Source organism: Arvicanthis niloticus, chromosome 29, assembly GCF_011762505.2.
Source record: "Arvicanthis niloticus isolate mArvNil1 chromosome 29, mArvNil1.pat.X, whole genome shotgun sequence".
NCBI classification, from domain to species: domain Eukaryota; kingdom Metazoa; phylum Chordata; class Mammalia; order Rodentia; family Muridae; genus Arvicanthis; species Arvicanthis niloticus.
The window spans coordinates 16,426,083-16,444,983 of record NC_133437.1 but is presented as its reverse complement, the minus strand read 5'-3'; the positions used below and the strand labels follow the sequence as shown (position 1 = coordinate 16,444,983).

General features: G+C 40.6%; 1 protein-coding gene across 3 annotated transcripts in view; it reads left to right on the top strand.

Annotated features, from left to right (window-relative positions):
* Positions 1-18,901, top strand: part of Rasgrf2 (Ras protein specific guanine nucleotide releasing factor 2) — a 222,777-nt gene that overhangs the window by 108,016 nt on the left and 95,860 nt on the right. For all 3 annotated transcript variants that reach the window (XM_076927135.1, XM_076927134.1, XM_076927136.1), the window contains exons 10-13: positions 981-1,141; positions 2,282-2,348; positions 2,843-2,979; positions 17,686-17,768. In XM_076927135.1, the coding sequence (XP_076783250.1) occupies positions 981-1,141; positions 2,282-2,348; positions 2,843-2,979; positions 17,686-17,768 (448 nt within the window). The remainder of the gene's footprint in view (positions 1-980; positions 1,142-2,281; positions 2,349-2,842; positions 2,980-17,685; positions 17,769-18,901) is intronic.

The following is an 18,901-nucleotide window of genomic DNA, read 5'->3' as shown; positions in this document are numbered from 1 at the left end:
ATAAGGTTGTTTCTCTGGGTGATACCACTAATAATATTTGAGGATTGCCTTTGTACTTTGTGGTTCTTGTGGGCTCAGGAGAGCCTGTTTAGGGCTGTACAGGGTGGCGGAATAAACAGATATTACTGGATGCAGCAATTTCTGAAGTTAGAACAAAGGTGTTTACAAGGTGTTTTGTGGTTGATATTTAATAGACTGGAAATTTCTTTTCAGGTGTGGATATCTCTATTAGCGTGTAGTCTACACGTGGTTAGAGGCGTTCTCCAAGGTTCTATAAATACTGAGGAAGTCTGCGTATCTCTCACACTAAATAGACCACAGCTCTGCATTCCATGTGGCTCACTCTCCGTTTAGGTTTCACAGATACATCTTAATCACACACTTTTGCCCTTCTCTTTTAATAGCATATATTAGAAGTACAGAATGGGGTTCATTGTTTCACACCTAATTTAAATACAGGCTTAAGTAGCTTTCCTTTAAGATAGTCCTTAATTAAATTGCATTGAATTACATAATTTATGAACTTTTAAATATGCATGTATTACACTATCTATTTTTAACATACAATGTAAACTATTAGTATACTTTTGTTTGCTTCAGGAAGGATAAATTCTACTTACTTTGATCAAACTATCATAGAATCTATAATTATACCATTTATAAATGTACCCAATCAGATCATAGATGGCGTCAATGCTTCTGAATTTGATCTGACATATTTTTTTTTTTTTCGAACTTACGTTCCAATTTACAGATGAAGAGTCAAATCAAAATCGTTTCATAACAATGCTAGGAACATTTTGTCCCTTAAAATACAACGCATTGTTTCCTCGGCTAGAATAGAGGAGATCCGTTTGTTCCAGCGGCACAGCAAATATGTCCTTGGTATTTCAGGAAACAGATCCTTGTGTTCGTTGCCAAGGGCATGGCCCTCAGCAGAATTTTAATTGCTCACTGTTCTTCGCTTTTGTAATCACCAGGTTCTCTTATCCAAGTTCCTTCTGTCGAGAGGGGGAAACTCAGTAAAGTCCGCCTGGGCTCCTTGTCTCTGAAAAAGGAAGGCGAGAGACAGTGTTTCTTATTCACAAAGCACTTTCTGATTTGTACACGGAGTTCAGGAGGAAAGCTGCATTTACTCAAGGTATGAGCCTTCCGTGGTGAGTTCATTTGTCTTCTGGGCACTGAAGAGACATTGAGGTTAATTGGATTCTGACTTCCCAGTGCCCGTTACTGTCATGACACACATTGCTACGACCGAACAGAGAGAGGTGGTGTATACCTAAGAGCTCTGGCAGTTATTTTGTCGTCATTTGTATTCAAGGCAATAGGAATTTATTTTAAGTGTGCTTCATCATAAAGAAGTATTATTTAAATCAAAATCTAGGCAAAATCTAGGTCATAGATATCTTGTCCAGTCACTGTAGTGTACTGGTGAAATATGTGGCAACTGCTATTTTATCTCACTGTGCAGCAGTAAGCTTAAAGCTTAGTACCTGTTCTTATTGATACCATTTTATGGGCACACAACCACCCATGCCTGTGGCTATTTTCATGCCAAAATCACATATCTGTGTAGTCAGGATAGAAGTGACATGACCCAAGGAACCCAAAATGTTTCCTATCTGGCCTTTTGCAGGAAAAATTTGCCACTTGTTATTTGTTTATCTTCTGTTGTTGCTTAGAAAGATTATTCACTGGGCCAATGAGATGGCTCAGCAGATAAAGGCTCCTGTCACCAAGCCAAGATTTGAATTCAATCCCTAGTGCTCACATGGTAGGAGAGAACAGATTCCCACCAGTTTCTTCCAACTCACGTGTACAGTAGCATTGCCCCATGAATGCGTGTGTGCGCACGCGCGCGCACGCACACACACACGCACACGCACACACACACAATACATAAAGTATAAATCCAATTTTAAAAATATTATTCACCCCATGACAATGGCCTTCTACTTTCTAAGACACTTCCTGGCTGGCCAGTTCAGTCTTGAGCTTGCCTGTGGTGACTCTCTGAAGTCACTGTGGTACTAACTAGTCTTCCACAAATGGGTTTAATACATTTTATCAACAATGAGGGCAAGAACGGGAGAGTGGGAAGAATTTAATTTTGGCTAAATGACTTTAATTTATTTGCTTTGTTTAGTTTTGAACTCTGTGAAAAATTATGATGTAGAACTGCCACCTCTGTGGCAACCCGAATGTCAAGTTTCCAAAGCAGTATTTTCCAAAACCTGCACAAGACCACCAGCCTATTAATCTCTAATTCATTTGATTCCAGACAGGTGGGGTTCTCTCCCTCATTCAGTGTACGCTGGTTGAGGAGCCTGATGCAAGTGACGATGACCGTAAGTGACTGTCTCTTGGAACAGTTAGAATAAAAATGTAAACTTCTGTAGATCTTCATCTTATAGAGCTAAGAAGGGCTGTCTGTGGAGGCAGAAGAGATGCCAGGCTAAATTCGCTAGAGCTGTTAATCTATTTAACCCATGAGCCTCGATAAACCATCTGTGAGAACTAAGGTTCTGCAGAGTTTGCCTCATGACAGGACAGGCAGGCAAAGAAGAAAGTGGGCTTGAGTTAAATGGGGATTTCTATATATGATAGAAATGAAGATAAACGCGGGCTGGGAAGGTTGGTTTTGAGGTCCTTCTGCCTGCAGCTTCTCCACCAGATTATGCACGAGGCCCTCCTCATGCTCCAGAAGCACACTGCTGAAATGAGAGGCTAGACTCAAATGCACATGGGTCCCGAGTTATAAGGCTAGATGGGAGAAGTGGGAGGAGTCATTCTTCATGTCTCTTGTACTCACATGTAACTGTTGGGTTCATGTGTTCTGAAGCCAAAGGTTCTGGCCACATGTTTGGACATCTGGACTTTAAGATAGTAGTGGAGCCTCCTGATGCTGCCCCTTTCACTGTGGTCTTGTTAGCACCTTCGCGCCAGGAGAAAGCGGCATGGATGAGTGACATCAGTCAGGTAACGAGGAGATTATTTTTCTGATTTTTTTTTTTTTTTAAAATTCAGCATAAACATTTAGTGATGATTTCGAGACTAACGTGTGCCTCTGAGTTGCTGGGCTTCCTGGCATCATTATTCACAGTTTGATGGGCTCTTAGCATTTTGTTGTTCTTTCTTTGTTAACGTTTACTTAAACTACAGTAAATATGATTCGTACCTTGCTCAGCCATCATCAGAGAAGCTCCCTCCTGCAGCAAATGGGAACAAATACAGAGACCACAGCCAGATATTATAGAGATAGTGAGAGACCTTGGAATACTCAGCTCTAGGTGGCCCATCTTTATCAAATCCCTCCCCTCAGGGCTCAGGGAACCCAATGGAAGTAGAGGCAGAAAGAGTGTAGGAGCCAAAGGGGATAGAGAACACCAAGAATACAAGGCCCTCTGAATCGACATGAACAGGGCTCATATGAACTGACTGAGATTTGCAGAGTGCACAGGGCCTGTACGGGTCTGCACCAGGTCCTCTGCATACACATTATGCTTCCAGTTTAGTGTTTTTGTGGGATGCCTGAAAGAATGAGCAAGTGGGTCTGTTTCTTGTGCCTTCTCTTGGGCTCCTTTCCTTCTGCTTATTTGTTTTGTCTAATTCTGATGTTAGGTTTTATTCTATATTATTTTATTTTGTTATTTTAAAAAGTGTAATTGTGTTGTAGCTTCTAAGCCTTCTTCCCTAGCTGCAGCTCTGTTCCACAGAACAGTGTTGAAATTGTCCTGTTAGCGATTTCTTTTCCAGTAACTCCAATGGTATATTTTGCTTGTCTATTTCTGAAGTAGGAAAATGATGGGGGATACAGAAGCAGCTATGAAGGGGTGTGGTAAAAAAAAATCTGCAAAGTAAAGAACCAAAGGAGACAGCATCTTTAGGATGAAATCTGGAAACAACTTCCTGTACTTTGTGTAGAAGAAAATTAGAGAGCTGGGTGGCTTGCTCTTCCTGGATCTACAAGGCCCAGGCAGGAAACTGATGCATTTATCCAGGCAGTGATGTCACATGGAAATATGTCAAGCTAGTTACAGCTGGACTGGATTCATGCTCTGCATGGATTTTGGCTCCATTTACCAATGTGGGGGAAAGGGTTATAATAAGTCTTGCTTGAATCTATAGAATCCCAGACCAACCTATGCAATTAAGCAAGAACTCATTTCTATACTAATTAATTAATTGATAAGATCTTTAATTAATATCCAGCAATTACTTCCAAAAAGTTGTCATTTGAAAAAGACTAAGGCAAATGGCAAAGGCATCCCTTTTTCCTGAGGAATTCATAGTAATGTTTTCATAAGATGTGAATGGGAGCATGTACTAAGATCAGGTCTTCAGTTCCTTAAACTTTTGGAGAGATTAGGTACCAAGAGAGAACAGTAGACAATGTGTGGCCATGGAATTTGGCTCTATTGCTTAAAACAGTTTTCTAGCTCCACTGTCATTTGGCTTCACTGTGCAGGTCAGAAATGTGGGGTTAGGAAATCCACCTTTGTCAAAGTCATGCAGCTGCATGGAGTTGTTACTCAGAACTCAGTCAGGTCTTCTGTTGGTACTAAACACTCTGTGTGGGCTACCTGTCTACCTACTGCTTTGATGGTGGGTAAATAGAAGAGGAACTGTCTGTTTTTTTAGCTCCCAAATGGATAAAAATAGGAGATTTTCCTTAATTTTTTAAGCAAAATCACTTTCTTATAATGGTTACTTAAAACTTTTATTACCTCTAACCTGCATTAATACTACTCTTAGCCTCTCCAATTTGTAAAGAATCTGTGGTTTTATTAAACTCTGGATCATTCATTGGTTATTTAAAGATTTACTGAGGGATTGCTGTATGCAGCCAGGTCTTGTTCAGATATGGGCATATGGTAATAAGAGGGAATCTTGTGGAAGGAAAGACTCACTGAGTGCCCATAATTTGATAGCATTGTGAAGCCAAAAAAGTATAAAAAGATGGAAAAAAAGGAAGAAGAGCCAGATGTTTTCCCAGCTGCTTCAATCTTCTTTTTATTGGGTAACCAGGGCACCTAAGATTCCAAGTTAATCATATTCTCCAACCTTCCCCACAGTGCTGAGTGGGGCATGTGAGAAATGCCCCTGGAGGGCAGGAGTGATTCCATGCTTGGCCTTTTAAAGGATGAGGCTTAAACTTTTGCCTGCTACAAGCACTCAAGTGAGACCTTCTTTCTACTAAGACTATGGTTCAGGGCAAAATGTTCAACTTCCCTCTTACTCTTCCAGGTGCATTGGCAAGTGTGTTCCTTAGTACAAAATGATGCTAGATTCTATCCGCAGCTAAAGAGCATTACTAGAAAGTTATATCTTTTTGGATAGAAATGAAATTAACACAGGAAATGACTGTATTCAAGTGAGGCCTGTCACCATGTAACCTTACAGTTTCATTCTTTCAGCAAACATATTTATGCAGTGTTAATATGCCGAACGCTATTCTAGGTCACTGTGACATAAAATAAGAAAAAGAGGAAACAGCAACAAGAACTTCCCTTATATTGATTATATTGCTTGTTACAAAGACACTCACACACATGCACACACACACACACACACACACACACACACACACACACACACACACCACACACCACACATGCGCGCATGCACGCCCAGAAGCAAAACAAAACACTTAAGAAAACAAGTGTAGTGAATGGGAATAGTGTTCTCATGGACAAGCGATGATTGCAAGGACTCTGAACCAAGAGAACACTGTGTTTTAAGGACTACCATGAAAATCAGTGTGACCCGACTGCAGAGCAGGTGTCATAGGGCCAGATCCAGGATTCAGTCCACGGCAGGGGAAGGTCTTTAATTTGTACTTCAAAGTCAGAGGAAGCTATTAAGGGACTTGAGCACATGGATTATGACATTTAATTTAGGCCTTGGAAGGTCACTACAGGTAGTGTGGAGAGAGCAGACTGAGCTGGACAGCAAGTTGTCACAGAGGGAGGTAAAGAAGAATGTTCCTACAGAAAGAGGTGCATAAAACTCACACAGCCTGGCAGCAATGGACCTGGGACACAGGGTGTCTGCTCTGCGTTCATTCTGAAAGAAGGGCCAGTGGGGTTTTATCATGGAAAAGAGAGAAAATAATAAGTCAGGTAAGATGAGGGTTTATGGCCCAAGCAAACACAGGAATTGACTTGTCAATAACTGAGATGGGAAGGCTGCTGGGGCAAAATTTGGGGACTGACCGTGGGCTTACTTTCAGATATGTTGAATCTGTGGAGACCAATAGATATTTGAGAGGGGCCAAGTAAGTAGGGTGCATGGGACCTTGGGCTTTAGGAGAGATGCCCAGGTAGAGAAGCTATATCGTTCAGGTGCTATAAGTTTATTCTGAGACTGTTGAAATCACCATGAGAGAATATGGATAAGTGTGAGAAGATGGTCCTGCCCTGAAAGAGAAGCCAGAAGGAACAGCAGAGATGTCCAAGAAGGAGCCACCGGGATAGTGTGAGGATGGCCAAGGTTTGGTGGCATCCTGGAAGCCAACTGAAGAAAGCATGCCAGGAGGAGGGAGGGGCCCTGTGTGAAGTTCTGCTGCAGCAGGTTAGGGCAGTGAGTGGAATTTTTTAATCTTGGAGTGGAGTTTGAATGGCAAGTAGTGGGTACTGAGTGTTCTCAACCTCCCAACTGAGCTCAGCCTACAGTCTCCACAGCCATAGCTTATTAGCTGGACTCATGCTTTGCCCCGAGCATATTCATTTTATGTGAGAAATCACATACACATTCATGGAATTGGTTAGCCTCACAAGGAGAGCTGAACATATTTCTTAGATTTCTTAGTAACTGGCACAGCTTAGCACATGTTTGAAAAAGTCTTCCTTAATATTTGATTGTGTATGTGGGAAACATGGCCACAAAGATGAACTAGAAATATTCCCAACATGCAGCACACCAAGATGCTTACCCAATGTTTTCTCCACAGTACCTATGTTAGCGTTACTAAGGAATTCTGTTCAAATGCAGCATTGAGAATCTAAATCCTAGATGACATTCGCAATGCCCTAGACTTAACCAGCTCTTTAGATCTCTTCTGTCCAATTACATTACAGGACCTCAGCCCCAAAGAATGAACTCTTTCCACCTCTGAAGCCCCTAAAACTCATTCAAAAATGATTTCATGGTTTGGCTTTGGGAAATTATTATTTTTTATTATTTTTGCTTCATCCCCTTCTATATTCCTATAAATTTTCACATCTATTTTTAATAACTATATATATACAGTTATTAAGTATATTATATATGTATATATATGTATATACATATATATATATCCTATCACATTAATATACCATTTTTATAGCTTTTTCTAAGCCATTGAACACTGGGTATGTGTGCCCTTTCCCTGTAATGTGCTGCTAACTTTGTGAGGAGATTTCTCCCCACTTCCAGGTCCTTTCCTGATACATTCCCCCAAAGAGTATAAGGCTGGCATAGAGGCCATGATAGTTTTAATGATTTCACTTAATGATTCAGGCTTGGCCACATTTCACATTTCCTTCAGGAAATATGTAAGTCAGCTGCAGAAAGCAATTGGGGTATAGGCAGAGTAGCTGCCTTCAAGTGTGATGTCTTGGGTTCAATGCCCAATATCACCCCTCCCCCCAAAAGCAAGGCATTATTCTTTGTGCCATGATTACCGTCCCATCACTATGTCCTGCCAAATGCTACCCATGACATGTTACCACATCTTCCAGTTTAATTAAAAATTGGGTTTTGCCTTCCAGTCATTCTAATTTACGTCTTTGTAATTACTCAAGAGATTAGCATTTCCTGCTCTGTCTACTTCTTCCTTGTTTATACCAATTGAATGTTAATTCACTAGAACTACCTTTACAGGCTAGAGAGACTGGCATCTTCTTTCAATTCAGATTACGAATGAGGTCTCTTGTTATTTTGTTTTTTACATGACTGCATCCTAGTTTTCTCACGGCTTGATTTGAAGCTACAGTGCTAGGCTCTCGTGTGGCACTGATCATACGCGGGTCTTATTTAAGACTGTCAAGCAGTTCCCCAGAAGTGAGCTGCTCCCACTGTCACTGAAGGAACTCTACAAAATATAAGACTCTCAGCTTTGCCAGGTTTCTGTGCCCAAAGCTGTAATTTTAAGGAGGAACAATTACTTGAATGATTAATTACACCTCTAGTTACACCAGTAAGGCCATAATTAACTGCTGGCGCCTCCAACAAAACATGCAAATAGCTAATGGACTGAACCAATAATTCTTTCCCCTTCTTCATCTATTTATAGGGAAGGACTTGAGGCAAAGAGTTGACCACTCATTCAGTGTGGCACGCTCATTGCTGCTTGTCTCCATCACATGCATAATGGTTCATTGAACAGATTTTGAAGTAATTATGAAAATTAACTAAAATGAAGAATTAAAATTCTCCCAATTCTTGTCTTGGGCAGAAACTCTACATTTTGGGCCAAAGTTTAGACAATTTTTCTATGTGAAAAATTTGGAGTACACTGGTCATTTTGTCCTTCTTAAAATAGCTACCCTGAAATCAGTTTTGTATTTTAACATAAAAATGGTGAATTCAAAGAACAGTGAGTTCAAGTACTTCTTGTTACTACTTATAAGCATTGTGAATCCAAAGCAACGTGATGACACAGTACCCCACGGTAGACCATCGACTTGTGGACAGAACCTGCAAACCCAAAGCAAAACCCATTAACACTTCTCCAAACTCACCATCATCCAAACCCGTCATGCATAAGCTCTCCGTCAACACATACATGTCCTGTTTCTGTTTGTTTGTATTGTTTTGTGAATGGACCTATTTTCACACAGACCCTAGTCAAGGGTTGATTAAGGGCAAGCAAGATGGCTCAGTAGATAATGGCACTTGCTGCCAAGTCTAATGACCTGAGTTTGGTGTAAGGGACCCACACAGTGGAAGGAGAGAGCTGACTCCTGCAAGTTGTCCTCTGACCATCACATTTCAATGGGCTATGGCATCTGCACGTTCTCTCTCTCTCTCTCTCTCTCTCTCTCTCTCTCTCTCTCTCTCTCTCTCACACACACACACACACACACACACACACTAAAGTAAATGTAAAACATTTTTAAACCACTTCTATTATCCTTTTAGTTTCAAGGTTTATTGTAATTCACACAAATTCAGGACGGCGTTAAAGCCGCCTGACACCCTGCTTATTTTTTGTACATTTCTTCTAAGCTAGAAAAGTGTACTTATTTTCCTCAGGCACAGTCATTTCTTATCAACACCCAAGATACATGCATCATAATAATGAAGCCCCTCTTTCTTCTGCATCCGTGGGACTGATTAACTCTAGGCTCCACAGGATACCAACATCTAGGGATGCACAAATGTCTTGAAATATTTGCACACAAACTGCACATAGCCTCCTACATTCTTTAAATTATCTTTAGATCATTGACAACACCTGAAACAATGCTTAAAGCAACACTATCAGCTGCTTCACTATAGCTAGCTGTATTGTTTAGGGAATAATGGCAAAAAAAAAAAACAAAAAAAACAAAAAAAACAAAAAAACAACTGTGCATGGTTGTATAGGGATGAAATTTCCCTTCAGTATTTCTCATCCACAGTTTACTGAAACATGGATATTGAATCTAGAGACAGGGGGAAGGGGGGGTCTGTTGTTTGTACCACACCTTCCACTTCAGGTATTTTTGTAATAAACTTGCCTGGGCACATTCTATTGTAGCTTAGCTTTTGTCTAAAATGGCACCTTGTGTTATTCAAAGCCCTAAATAGAAGTGAGATAAAAGCTGAAAACTGGCTGGGGTAGAGTGGATAAAGCTGATCTGTCTGTCTGTCTGTCTGTCTGTCTGTCTGTCTATCTATCTATCTATCTATCTGCCTATCTATCTATCTATCTATCTATCTATCTATCTATCTATCTATCTGCCTATCTATCTATCTATCTATCTATCTATCTATCTATCTATCTATCCACCCATCCATCTATCTATCATCTATCTATTATTATGGCTACCTAGCATCTATCTGTCATCTACTTATTTCTCTATTTGTCTCTCCCACAGATGGTTGAACATTGTGTAGCATTTGTCAAAGACCTTTCGAATAGCTAAAATGTCACTATTTGAAGCATGTATGCACTTTTGAGCTATGCTTCTGACTACCTGTATATCTTTATAGTTATTTTTGAAACTTGAATGTAAATGAATGTTTCTTTTCATTCTTGTTGAAAATAACTTTAATACTGCACACAGTAAACTGGAAAGATTTATAAGTGAGACATGACCTTGGATGAGATGTCTGAAATTGTCACATACATTTCTCCTTTTGGATATAAACACTTATGTCAAGTTGTAGCCCTGGCAATATGGAGAATGAGACTGATCTAGGTCTAGCTATGGCATGGAGATGTTTAATATATAAATTCAATAACATAAACAAATGTCACATGTGGGTGATTCATATAGGTAGGAAGAGAAATATCTAATCACAAGAAATAAGAAATCTGAAAGCTTGTTCTCCAAAGACCTAAAGCCTGAGGACTGGCCATAGATGGAGGTTGTCCCTTGTCCCCAGGAGAATTAACATGGTAATCAGGTGAGAGAAACACTTAGACTCATGAAAGGCATCAGGATCCCTGTTCACAACCTGTGCACTGGAAGCTATCTCTTTTGCAAGACAAGAACTTAAAAAATTTCACCCATTGGCTCAGAAAGAAATAAGGCATTTGTCCTTCTGAGCAGATTCTGACAAGGTGTCTCTGGCTTATGGATTTAGAATCTAATGGCACAAAAATCCAAAGCTGAGAAATTATTGATTGCTGGAATCCCCCAGAGGGTTGTGAAAGTGAATCTAGATCTACTCTCTCAGGAGCACTTGGTTTGTGACATGAACTGAAATTTAAAAAAAAAAAAAAAAAAAAAAAAAAAAGATCGCAAACCCTGTGGATAATATCTTTAGTGATAACTTCAGATAATAATGTAGAAATACCATTAGGACTGTAACCTAAAAATGACTAAGATACAATGAAACAAGACAAGAAAGGAACCAAGGTGGAGGGAAGCTGTAGGAGGAAATCCATCACTGCCTTAAGAGGATGATGAGGCCAGATCATCAAGGAACTGAATAGATAATCTTTTAAAAAATGATTTATTCATTTCATTTTATATGCATTAGTGTTATGCCCGAGTGTATGTCTGTGTGAGGGTGTTGGAATCCTTGAAACTGGAATTACAGATAGTTGTAAGCTGCCATGTGGTTGCTGGGAATTGAACTTGGTTTCTCTAGAAGAGCAGCGGGTGCTCCCAACCACTGAGCTCTCTTTCCAACCCCAAGCCTCACCCCTAATAAATAGTCTTAAATGGAAACTACAAACATCAAAATTTCAAATCTTGGGAAATTCATTAACGACAGTAGATTAATCACGGATGATGAGAAGATCAAGGGCTGGTAACACATTTATATAGAATACAAGAAAAAAAAGACTCGGCAACAGAGACTAGCACTGGAAGGTTTGGGAGAGGGTTAGAAAGATTAGAGAAAAGGAAAATATCACCATCAAAGTGAACATGAGTGGGGATTTTTATAACAAATGTAAGATATGACATATCAGATTAAAGAAATATGCTGAATTCTGAGCTTCTTATACTCAGGTAAATTCTTATCTAGACAATGAGGCAAATCTGAAGAAGATCAAATAGAAAAAGAAAAATCTTAAAATTACTTTGAATAGCTAAAAGATATAATGGTAGAAACATTTTCACAGGCATAAATCTGTAAACTTAGTTGTATTTTTGTTATAACAGAAAATGTAAACCTCTTAACTATGTAAATAGACAGTATGATACATCGTGGTTAAAAATGAATCAATGAGCAATACAGATGAACAGAAATAAAACTCAGAGCAATGTTGGATAAACAATACAAACATCTTTGTGAATTTTAAAACTACAGATAATAGTACATATTGCAATGTACAAATACACTCAAATATAGCTAATATTTAAAAAGGAGATATGAACAAGTGAGTGTTCTGCTTTGTGTTTTGTTTTTGACAACTCGTCATAGGCTAGAGGTACCTTAACTGGGAAAATGGCCCCATACAGATTGGTTGAAAACAAGTCTGTAGGGCATTTTATTGATTGGTGGTTGGTGTGGGCAGGGTTGGTGAAGCCCCTGATGGTGGTTCTGAGTTGTACAAGAAAGAAGGCCATGGGGGTCAAACAATGTTCTCCTGCAAAGAGTAAGCAATGCCCCACTGTGGCTTCTCCATCAGCTCCTGCCTCCTGGCTCCTGTGTCGAGCTGCTGAGCTGACTTTCTTCAGGGATGGACTGTGATATGGACATGTAATCAAAACAAACCCTTTACTCTCCTAGTTGCTTTTGGTTGTATTGTTTCATCACTAAAACAGAGAAGGTTCCATCAGCTCAACATGGTACTTACTCTGAGTGGGAGGAGGCTAGAGAAATGGAAGAACAAAGGGGGCTGTGCTCTGTTTATTGCGTTTTGTATCCTTAAAAGACAAAGAATGCCCTATACAGATACTCGAATGCTGCGTTGATAGGAGTTAGGTTTGGGTGGCTGGCATAGGAATATCTTGTTCTTTTCTGGATATTTGAAATATATAATAAATAAAAATAAAAGAAATACAGGGCTGGAGAGATGGCTCGAAGGTTAAGAGCACCTATTGCTCTTGCAGAGGAGGAGGGTTTAATTCCAAGCACCCACTCACATAGTGGCTAACAACTCCATAAGTCCAGTTCTAGGGAATATGATGCCCTTTCCTGGGCTCTGCGGGCACCAGGAAGACATGCGGTACACTTATGCACATGTACACAAAACTCTTAGGCATATAAATTAAAACAAATAAATCTTCAAAGTGAAATGAAAATAAAAGTCTAAGATGACAAAGATCTGTGTTCTCCTTTTGCTTTTATCTCTTAATTCCCTAAATATGCATTCTTATGTTTGTGAAGGGAGAGAGTTGGGAAAACTACTTTTAGGATGGGGAGTAATTTAACTAAATAGTCAAAAACTCTTACATCTTCTTGTGGTAGCTTTTGGGTATCACGTTCCCTTTAATCTCTTTATATAGAATTATATGTTTCTTAAGAAATTAGATTTATGTCCGTCAAAACGGCAGTCTGACGTATAGTGTTTCAGAGGTGGAAAAGGAAGGCGCTCTTCCTGCTTCACAGATTTTTGTAGCACTCCGTCTGATGCTGCTGTTTTGTTCAAGGTTTTCCCCTGTGCATCTTCTGAGTCCGTCTGCAAACTCTTCCCTGGTTCTGGGTAACTAACTGTCCCTGGACCAGTGAGGAAGGAGATAGAGATGGAGGGGAGGCACAGCTTGTTCTTATGCTGAGGATGGAAAAGTAACTCCATTGGTTCCTTAGAGTGGCACCATCTCTCGCCTTTAGCACTGACCAAACATCACATGTCCTTTGGTTTCTATAGAAACAGATCTGTTTCCTAGGCAGTGGATCCAGGCAGAACAGTCTTAAGACCCCCATCCTCTTGGTTCCTTATCTCAGGAGGTGAGAGTAAGAACTTTTTGTCTGGTCCCCAGGAAGAAGGAAAGGGCAGACTCATTCTACAGGATTGTCCTTCAATGCCCTGGCTTCTCTTACAGCTTGTGTAGGGTGCAGGAACACCCTGACGGTCTCTTATTCTCCAACTTGATCCTGCACAGGTCAGGTGCCCTTTGAGCTCTTCTCCAAGGATATATTTCCTGACTGTCCAGACTCAGGACTCATCCAATTCCTGTGTTCTATAGTTATCAATTCCTAAAAGCTGGGGTTAAATCTGCTTGTCACTCTTATCTTGGAGGAGGTGTTCCTGTTACACTGTGACATAAGAGCGGGACTTCAGCTACATCTTTTGCTTTCTCCTTTTTGGTTGGGTTCTCTTGAGTAGAATGTTTGGCTCTGTGGGGCTGTGGGCAACACTTGGCTTATGTGTGTGATGGTTGCCTCAACTCCATTCTTGCTTGCCCAATCATCATGAGAGCTGTTGTTTACGTAATTATGCAATTTGTTTAGAATACTAAAAGAAAGTGATCGAACACAGCTTGTTGTTACATAAGTCACAAACATCATCTTTCCACTCTCCTGCATCTTGTATGCTCCTCGAGTGGCATCCTCATTGTGTGTCGGGGACACTGGAGAGAAGGAGGTTGTCAGAGTAGTTGGAAAGGTCGTTGGAGGAAAGGAAAGATCTCTTCTTCCTCTCCCTGGCTATTTCCAGCCTCTTTCTATAAAAAACCCTTTTTTGATTACCCCACACCAGAGCTCACAGCTTGATAAGATAATAAATGTTAACCTCCACCCCTATTTTCTATTGAAAAGTGAATTTGAAACAGTGGGCTGTAATGGCTAGTGCTGTCAACTTGGCAGATACTAGAATCACTTGGGACATAGGCTTCTGCTTATACTGGTAAGGATTATTTTGATTAATTGATGAAGGAAGAACTTGTTTAAATCATGAACAGGACAGTTCCCTAGGCAGAAGATCCTAGACTGTAAGCAATGGCAAAAGGAAGGGAGGGAGGGAGGAAGGGAGGGAGGGAGAGAGGGAGGAAGGAGGGAGGAAGGGAGGGAGGGAGCTAAGCACTGGCCCACATTCCCTGAGTATGGATGCAACAGAACCATCCACTGTCTTCAAACTCTTGATGTCTTGACTTCCATGACCATCGTGGACTGTGAGCCAGAGTAAACCCTACTCCAGAGAGGTGCTTTTATCAGAGTATTTTAGCTCTCGTCCAGTTTATAATAAGTATTTAATATATGAGATTGTGAAGCACCCATTTTGTAAAGACCCCAGGATTTATATTGAAGGAAACTTTTGGTGTTCTTGACAATTCAAAAGATAGGCTGGTTTGTGTTAATTGTGTTTTAATCAAAGGACAAAGGACATTATCATCATCATCATCATCATCATTATTATTGGCATCAGAAAAAAAATTTTAAATTATCTTACATCTTTGATTTTTACCATTGTTTTCTTCTTGGTCTTCTTCTTCTTCTTCTTCTTCTTCTTCTTCTTCTTCTTCTTCTTCTTCTTCTTCTTCTTCTTCTTCTTCTTCTTCTTCTTCTTCTTCTTCCTCCTCCTCCTCCTCCTCCTCCTCCTCCTCCTCCTTCTTCTTCTTCTTCTTCTTCTTCTTCTCCTTTTCTCCTCCTCCTCTTCCTCCTCCTCCTCCTCCTCCTTCCTTCTCCTTCTTCTTCAAAATACCTCACTTTTCATTTCTACAGTTCATCTCCTGGGAAGCACAGATCATTTCATTTATCAACTCAGAATGTTGTTCTAATGACCCCATAGGGTCTTTGCTTCCCCTTCCCCTTTACAACGACTGTCAAGAGCCCAGTTAAGATCACCCAAATGTAAAGGAATGCTTAGAAGTGCTCCATGGCTTCCCATCAGCCTTCAGGATGAAAGTCCAGATTCAAGATTCTCTTCCTCATTGCCTGACTCCAGCTGTCTCCTACGGTTCCTTCATTATGGACTGTGCACAGGGTCACCAACACACATCACCACCAGGTCCTTGGAACTCCTGTAAAGGCCATGTCACCTTGTTTTAGGTCCAAGAGGATTCTAACCTATAGCAATTTGTCTTACTGGTGGAAACACTTCAAAGCTGGGCATGTACCATGGTGCTGTTTCAGGACTTGGAAGCAGGATGCTTTCACCTGATGGCCTAAGATTTGTGTGAATTAGATGTGTAGCAGCATTCATTTCACCCCTGTAAAGGCGTGGCCTGAGAGGATGAGGCCCATGCTTGGCTCCACAGAAGAGAGCCAGCTCTGGACCATATTCTCTGGAATCCAGCACAGGGGGGTTCATTTGGATTTAAAGGTCCAAAATCAGCATTGTATGGTATTTTCTTTATGAGAAGCTATTTTTCACCCACTGACTTGGACTAGGAATCAGTAGAATCCTGGCAATTTGTGAATTCTGTATTCTTTGGTGTATGTATCTTTGAGTTGGTGCCCAACAGCCCTATTATTTTGAGGGTTTCCCATAGCAAGTGTTTAGACATGAAGTCTGTATTGTGTGTGTGTGTGTGTGTGTGTGTGTGTGTGTGTGTGTGTGTGTGTGTGTTTTAATTCTGGGCTTTATCCCAGTGTGTTCTGCATTTTATACAAATCTGCTCTGTCCTGGCTTATCTTGACTTGCCTTCTGTATTTTTAGCTGCCAGACAAACTAGTACAGTGTGGGAATTTTGTTGGCAAAAAGGCACCTGAGATGTAGGTCCAGAACTTGCTAGTGAGAGAGACTTTTCATCCAACCTTGTAGGGGTTAGGTGAAGCCTAGATTCACCTATAAGCACATATAAGCAGACTGATACCTGAATAAGCATTTGTGTGAAGAAACATAACTCAAAGTTACTTCCAATGTTGTAGTTTACAGACATGCATAAAGGAAAACTGCATGTTCTTCAGCCTGGATCCATTATTCTTCCTGGTACCTTAAATAATGACATAAGATTTGAGGAAAACAACCTTTGAAGAAAAACAAACATGAAAATGGCCTATAGACCAACTTGATCAAACAATCAATGATCTAATCTCTTATTCATGCCTTTTGTTCTTTCATCTGGCATTGGACCTCAGGTTAGCCCATGAAATTAAGGCCTATGTGAGGTCATGTTGTAATGGAATTCTCCGTGCCATTTAATTACTGTCAATGAACTTTGTGTGGGATCACTGTGACTAGAAGCAAGTTTGGGCTTTAAAAATTTGTGTACTTCTCATTTTCAGTTATGGTCTCCAAAGGGAATATTTATAATTCAGAATGAGTTCTTCATTAACCCCAAGTTATTTCAGAAAAAGGTTTTAAATCAATAGGGCATATGCACACATAAAATGGGGAATGAACCAAAGTTCCTGAGCTCTCTTACAAAACAGAAAAAGTGGTTACAGAGTTAAGTGTGCAGACACACAAGACATCACTCTCTGCCCCCTCACCAGCTGAGTGTGGTGCCGACAGAAGCAGCCAGACAAACTAGTACAATGTGGGAATTTATGGGCAAACAGGCACCTGAGATGCGGGTCCAGAACTTGCTAGTGAGAGAGAAGATGTTCATCCAAAATAGCATGTACGATTCTGACTACTTCCCTTGGTGGCAAGAATGAGCATTACTGGGACAGGATACAACCGCACCCACCATGGTGTTTGTACTAACGCAGAATTGTGACAGAGTGACATTGTGACTCAGAATTCTAAGAAACTGAGGAGCTGGGGGAGGAGTGCTTGCCTAGCATGTGAAAAGTCCTGAGTTTGATTCCTCAGTTGCTGCTGCTGCTGCTGCTGATGATGATGATGATGATGATGATGATGGTGATGAATCACTCTGGGAAAATATAGTTTTTGTATCTATCCACTGGTATTTTGTCATGCATTTGGTTGATACAGTTTGATTATGTACATAGTATTGAATTAGCTTATCAACATGTAATATTTGTCTGTTCTGCTCTCTCTCCTCTCTCTCTCTCTCTCTCTCTCTCTCTCTCTCTCTCTCTCTCTGTGTGTGTGTGTGCGTGTGTGTGTGTGTGTGTGTGTGTGTGTGTGTGTGTGTGTGTGTAAAACATAAACAGATGAGGAATCAAATTGACTTTCGGAATCTATGACTTGCCTGACTCTTCACATGGGTTTTAATTACCTTTTTACAATGTATTGTTTTACAGTGTGTGGACAATATACGATGTAATGGATTGATGACTATAGTCTTCGAAGAGAATTCCAAAGTCACTGTGCCGCATATGATTAAGTAAGTGCAGAAGTGCTCTTCCTTCCATTCTAATCAAGGTCAGATCAGCAGAGAATGAGAAGCCTTGAACAGAACATAGTCAGCAGGATCCGCCCCTTCTGGAGATCGTACATCCGGTCAGACATGTAGTAATTCATGTTAAAGCCTATGCCTAACAGTAACTGAATACCAAATGCCTTTTCAGATTTGCAGCACATGAGCGGCTAGCATTGAGATTTGTTTTCATGCTATTAACATATACCTTCATTCAGGACAAAAATCCTGTCAAGATGTTCAAGTTCAATATTAAAAACTGCTCAAGGTCGGGGGGTAGATGAAGGTGTGGCTGAGTTGTTGGCACCGTTCCAGTGAGTATGAATCCTGTCACTCCGATTTGGCCGTAGAGCCAGGTTCAGACATTGACCACACCTGATGGGCATCAGCTGGCATGAATGTGGCATTATCTGCTCATTGCATGTGTCTGGCTTTGCTCAGAGGCCATTGCTCAGACTTTCATCTTGTCCATTTTTCAACAAAGCAAGTCTTGGAACTCAACTGGACCGCAGGAGGCCGTAGCTTAGAATGAGGAATTATACCAAGAGCTACCAACTAGGCCTGTCAGAGCCCTCTGTTTCAACAGTCTTGAGCCTGTGTAGTTTTTTTTGTTTTGTTTTGTTTTATTTTCAAATTTAGAAAGTGGGGAAGAGATTGTCTTTTACTCTCATTTTATTGATGGTGATTTTTGTTCCACATTGTTTTCATGTCTTAATTGTATGTGAATGGGTACTCGTCTGCATGTATGTCTGTACAACATATGCATGCAGTGCACTTGGAGGCCAGAAGAGGACATCAGCTCCCCTGGGACTGCAGTGGAGGCCGTGGTGAGCCATCGTGTGGGTGCTGGAATTGAACCTAGGTCCTCTGGAAGAGCATCAGTATTCTTAACCCCTGAGCCATCTCCCCAGTCCCTTGCATTCCACACTCTTAGAGTAGAATGTCTTCTTAAAAGAACAACTTGGCTATAAATTTTTAAAGTTATTTGAAAACAAGAACATTTCTCTCATGCTTTCCTGTGTGGATATTTTCAGGTGTTGAGCTGTCATGCTGAGACAGACTGTAACCTTACCTATAGAAGGATGATGGCGCGCTTCAGA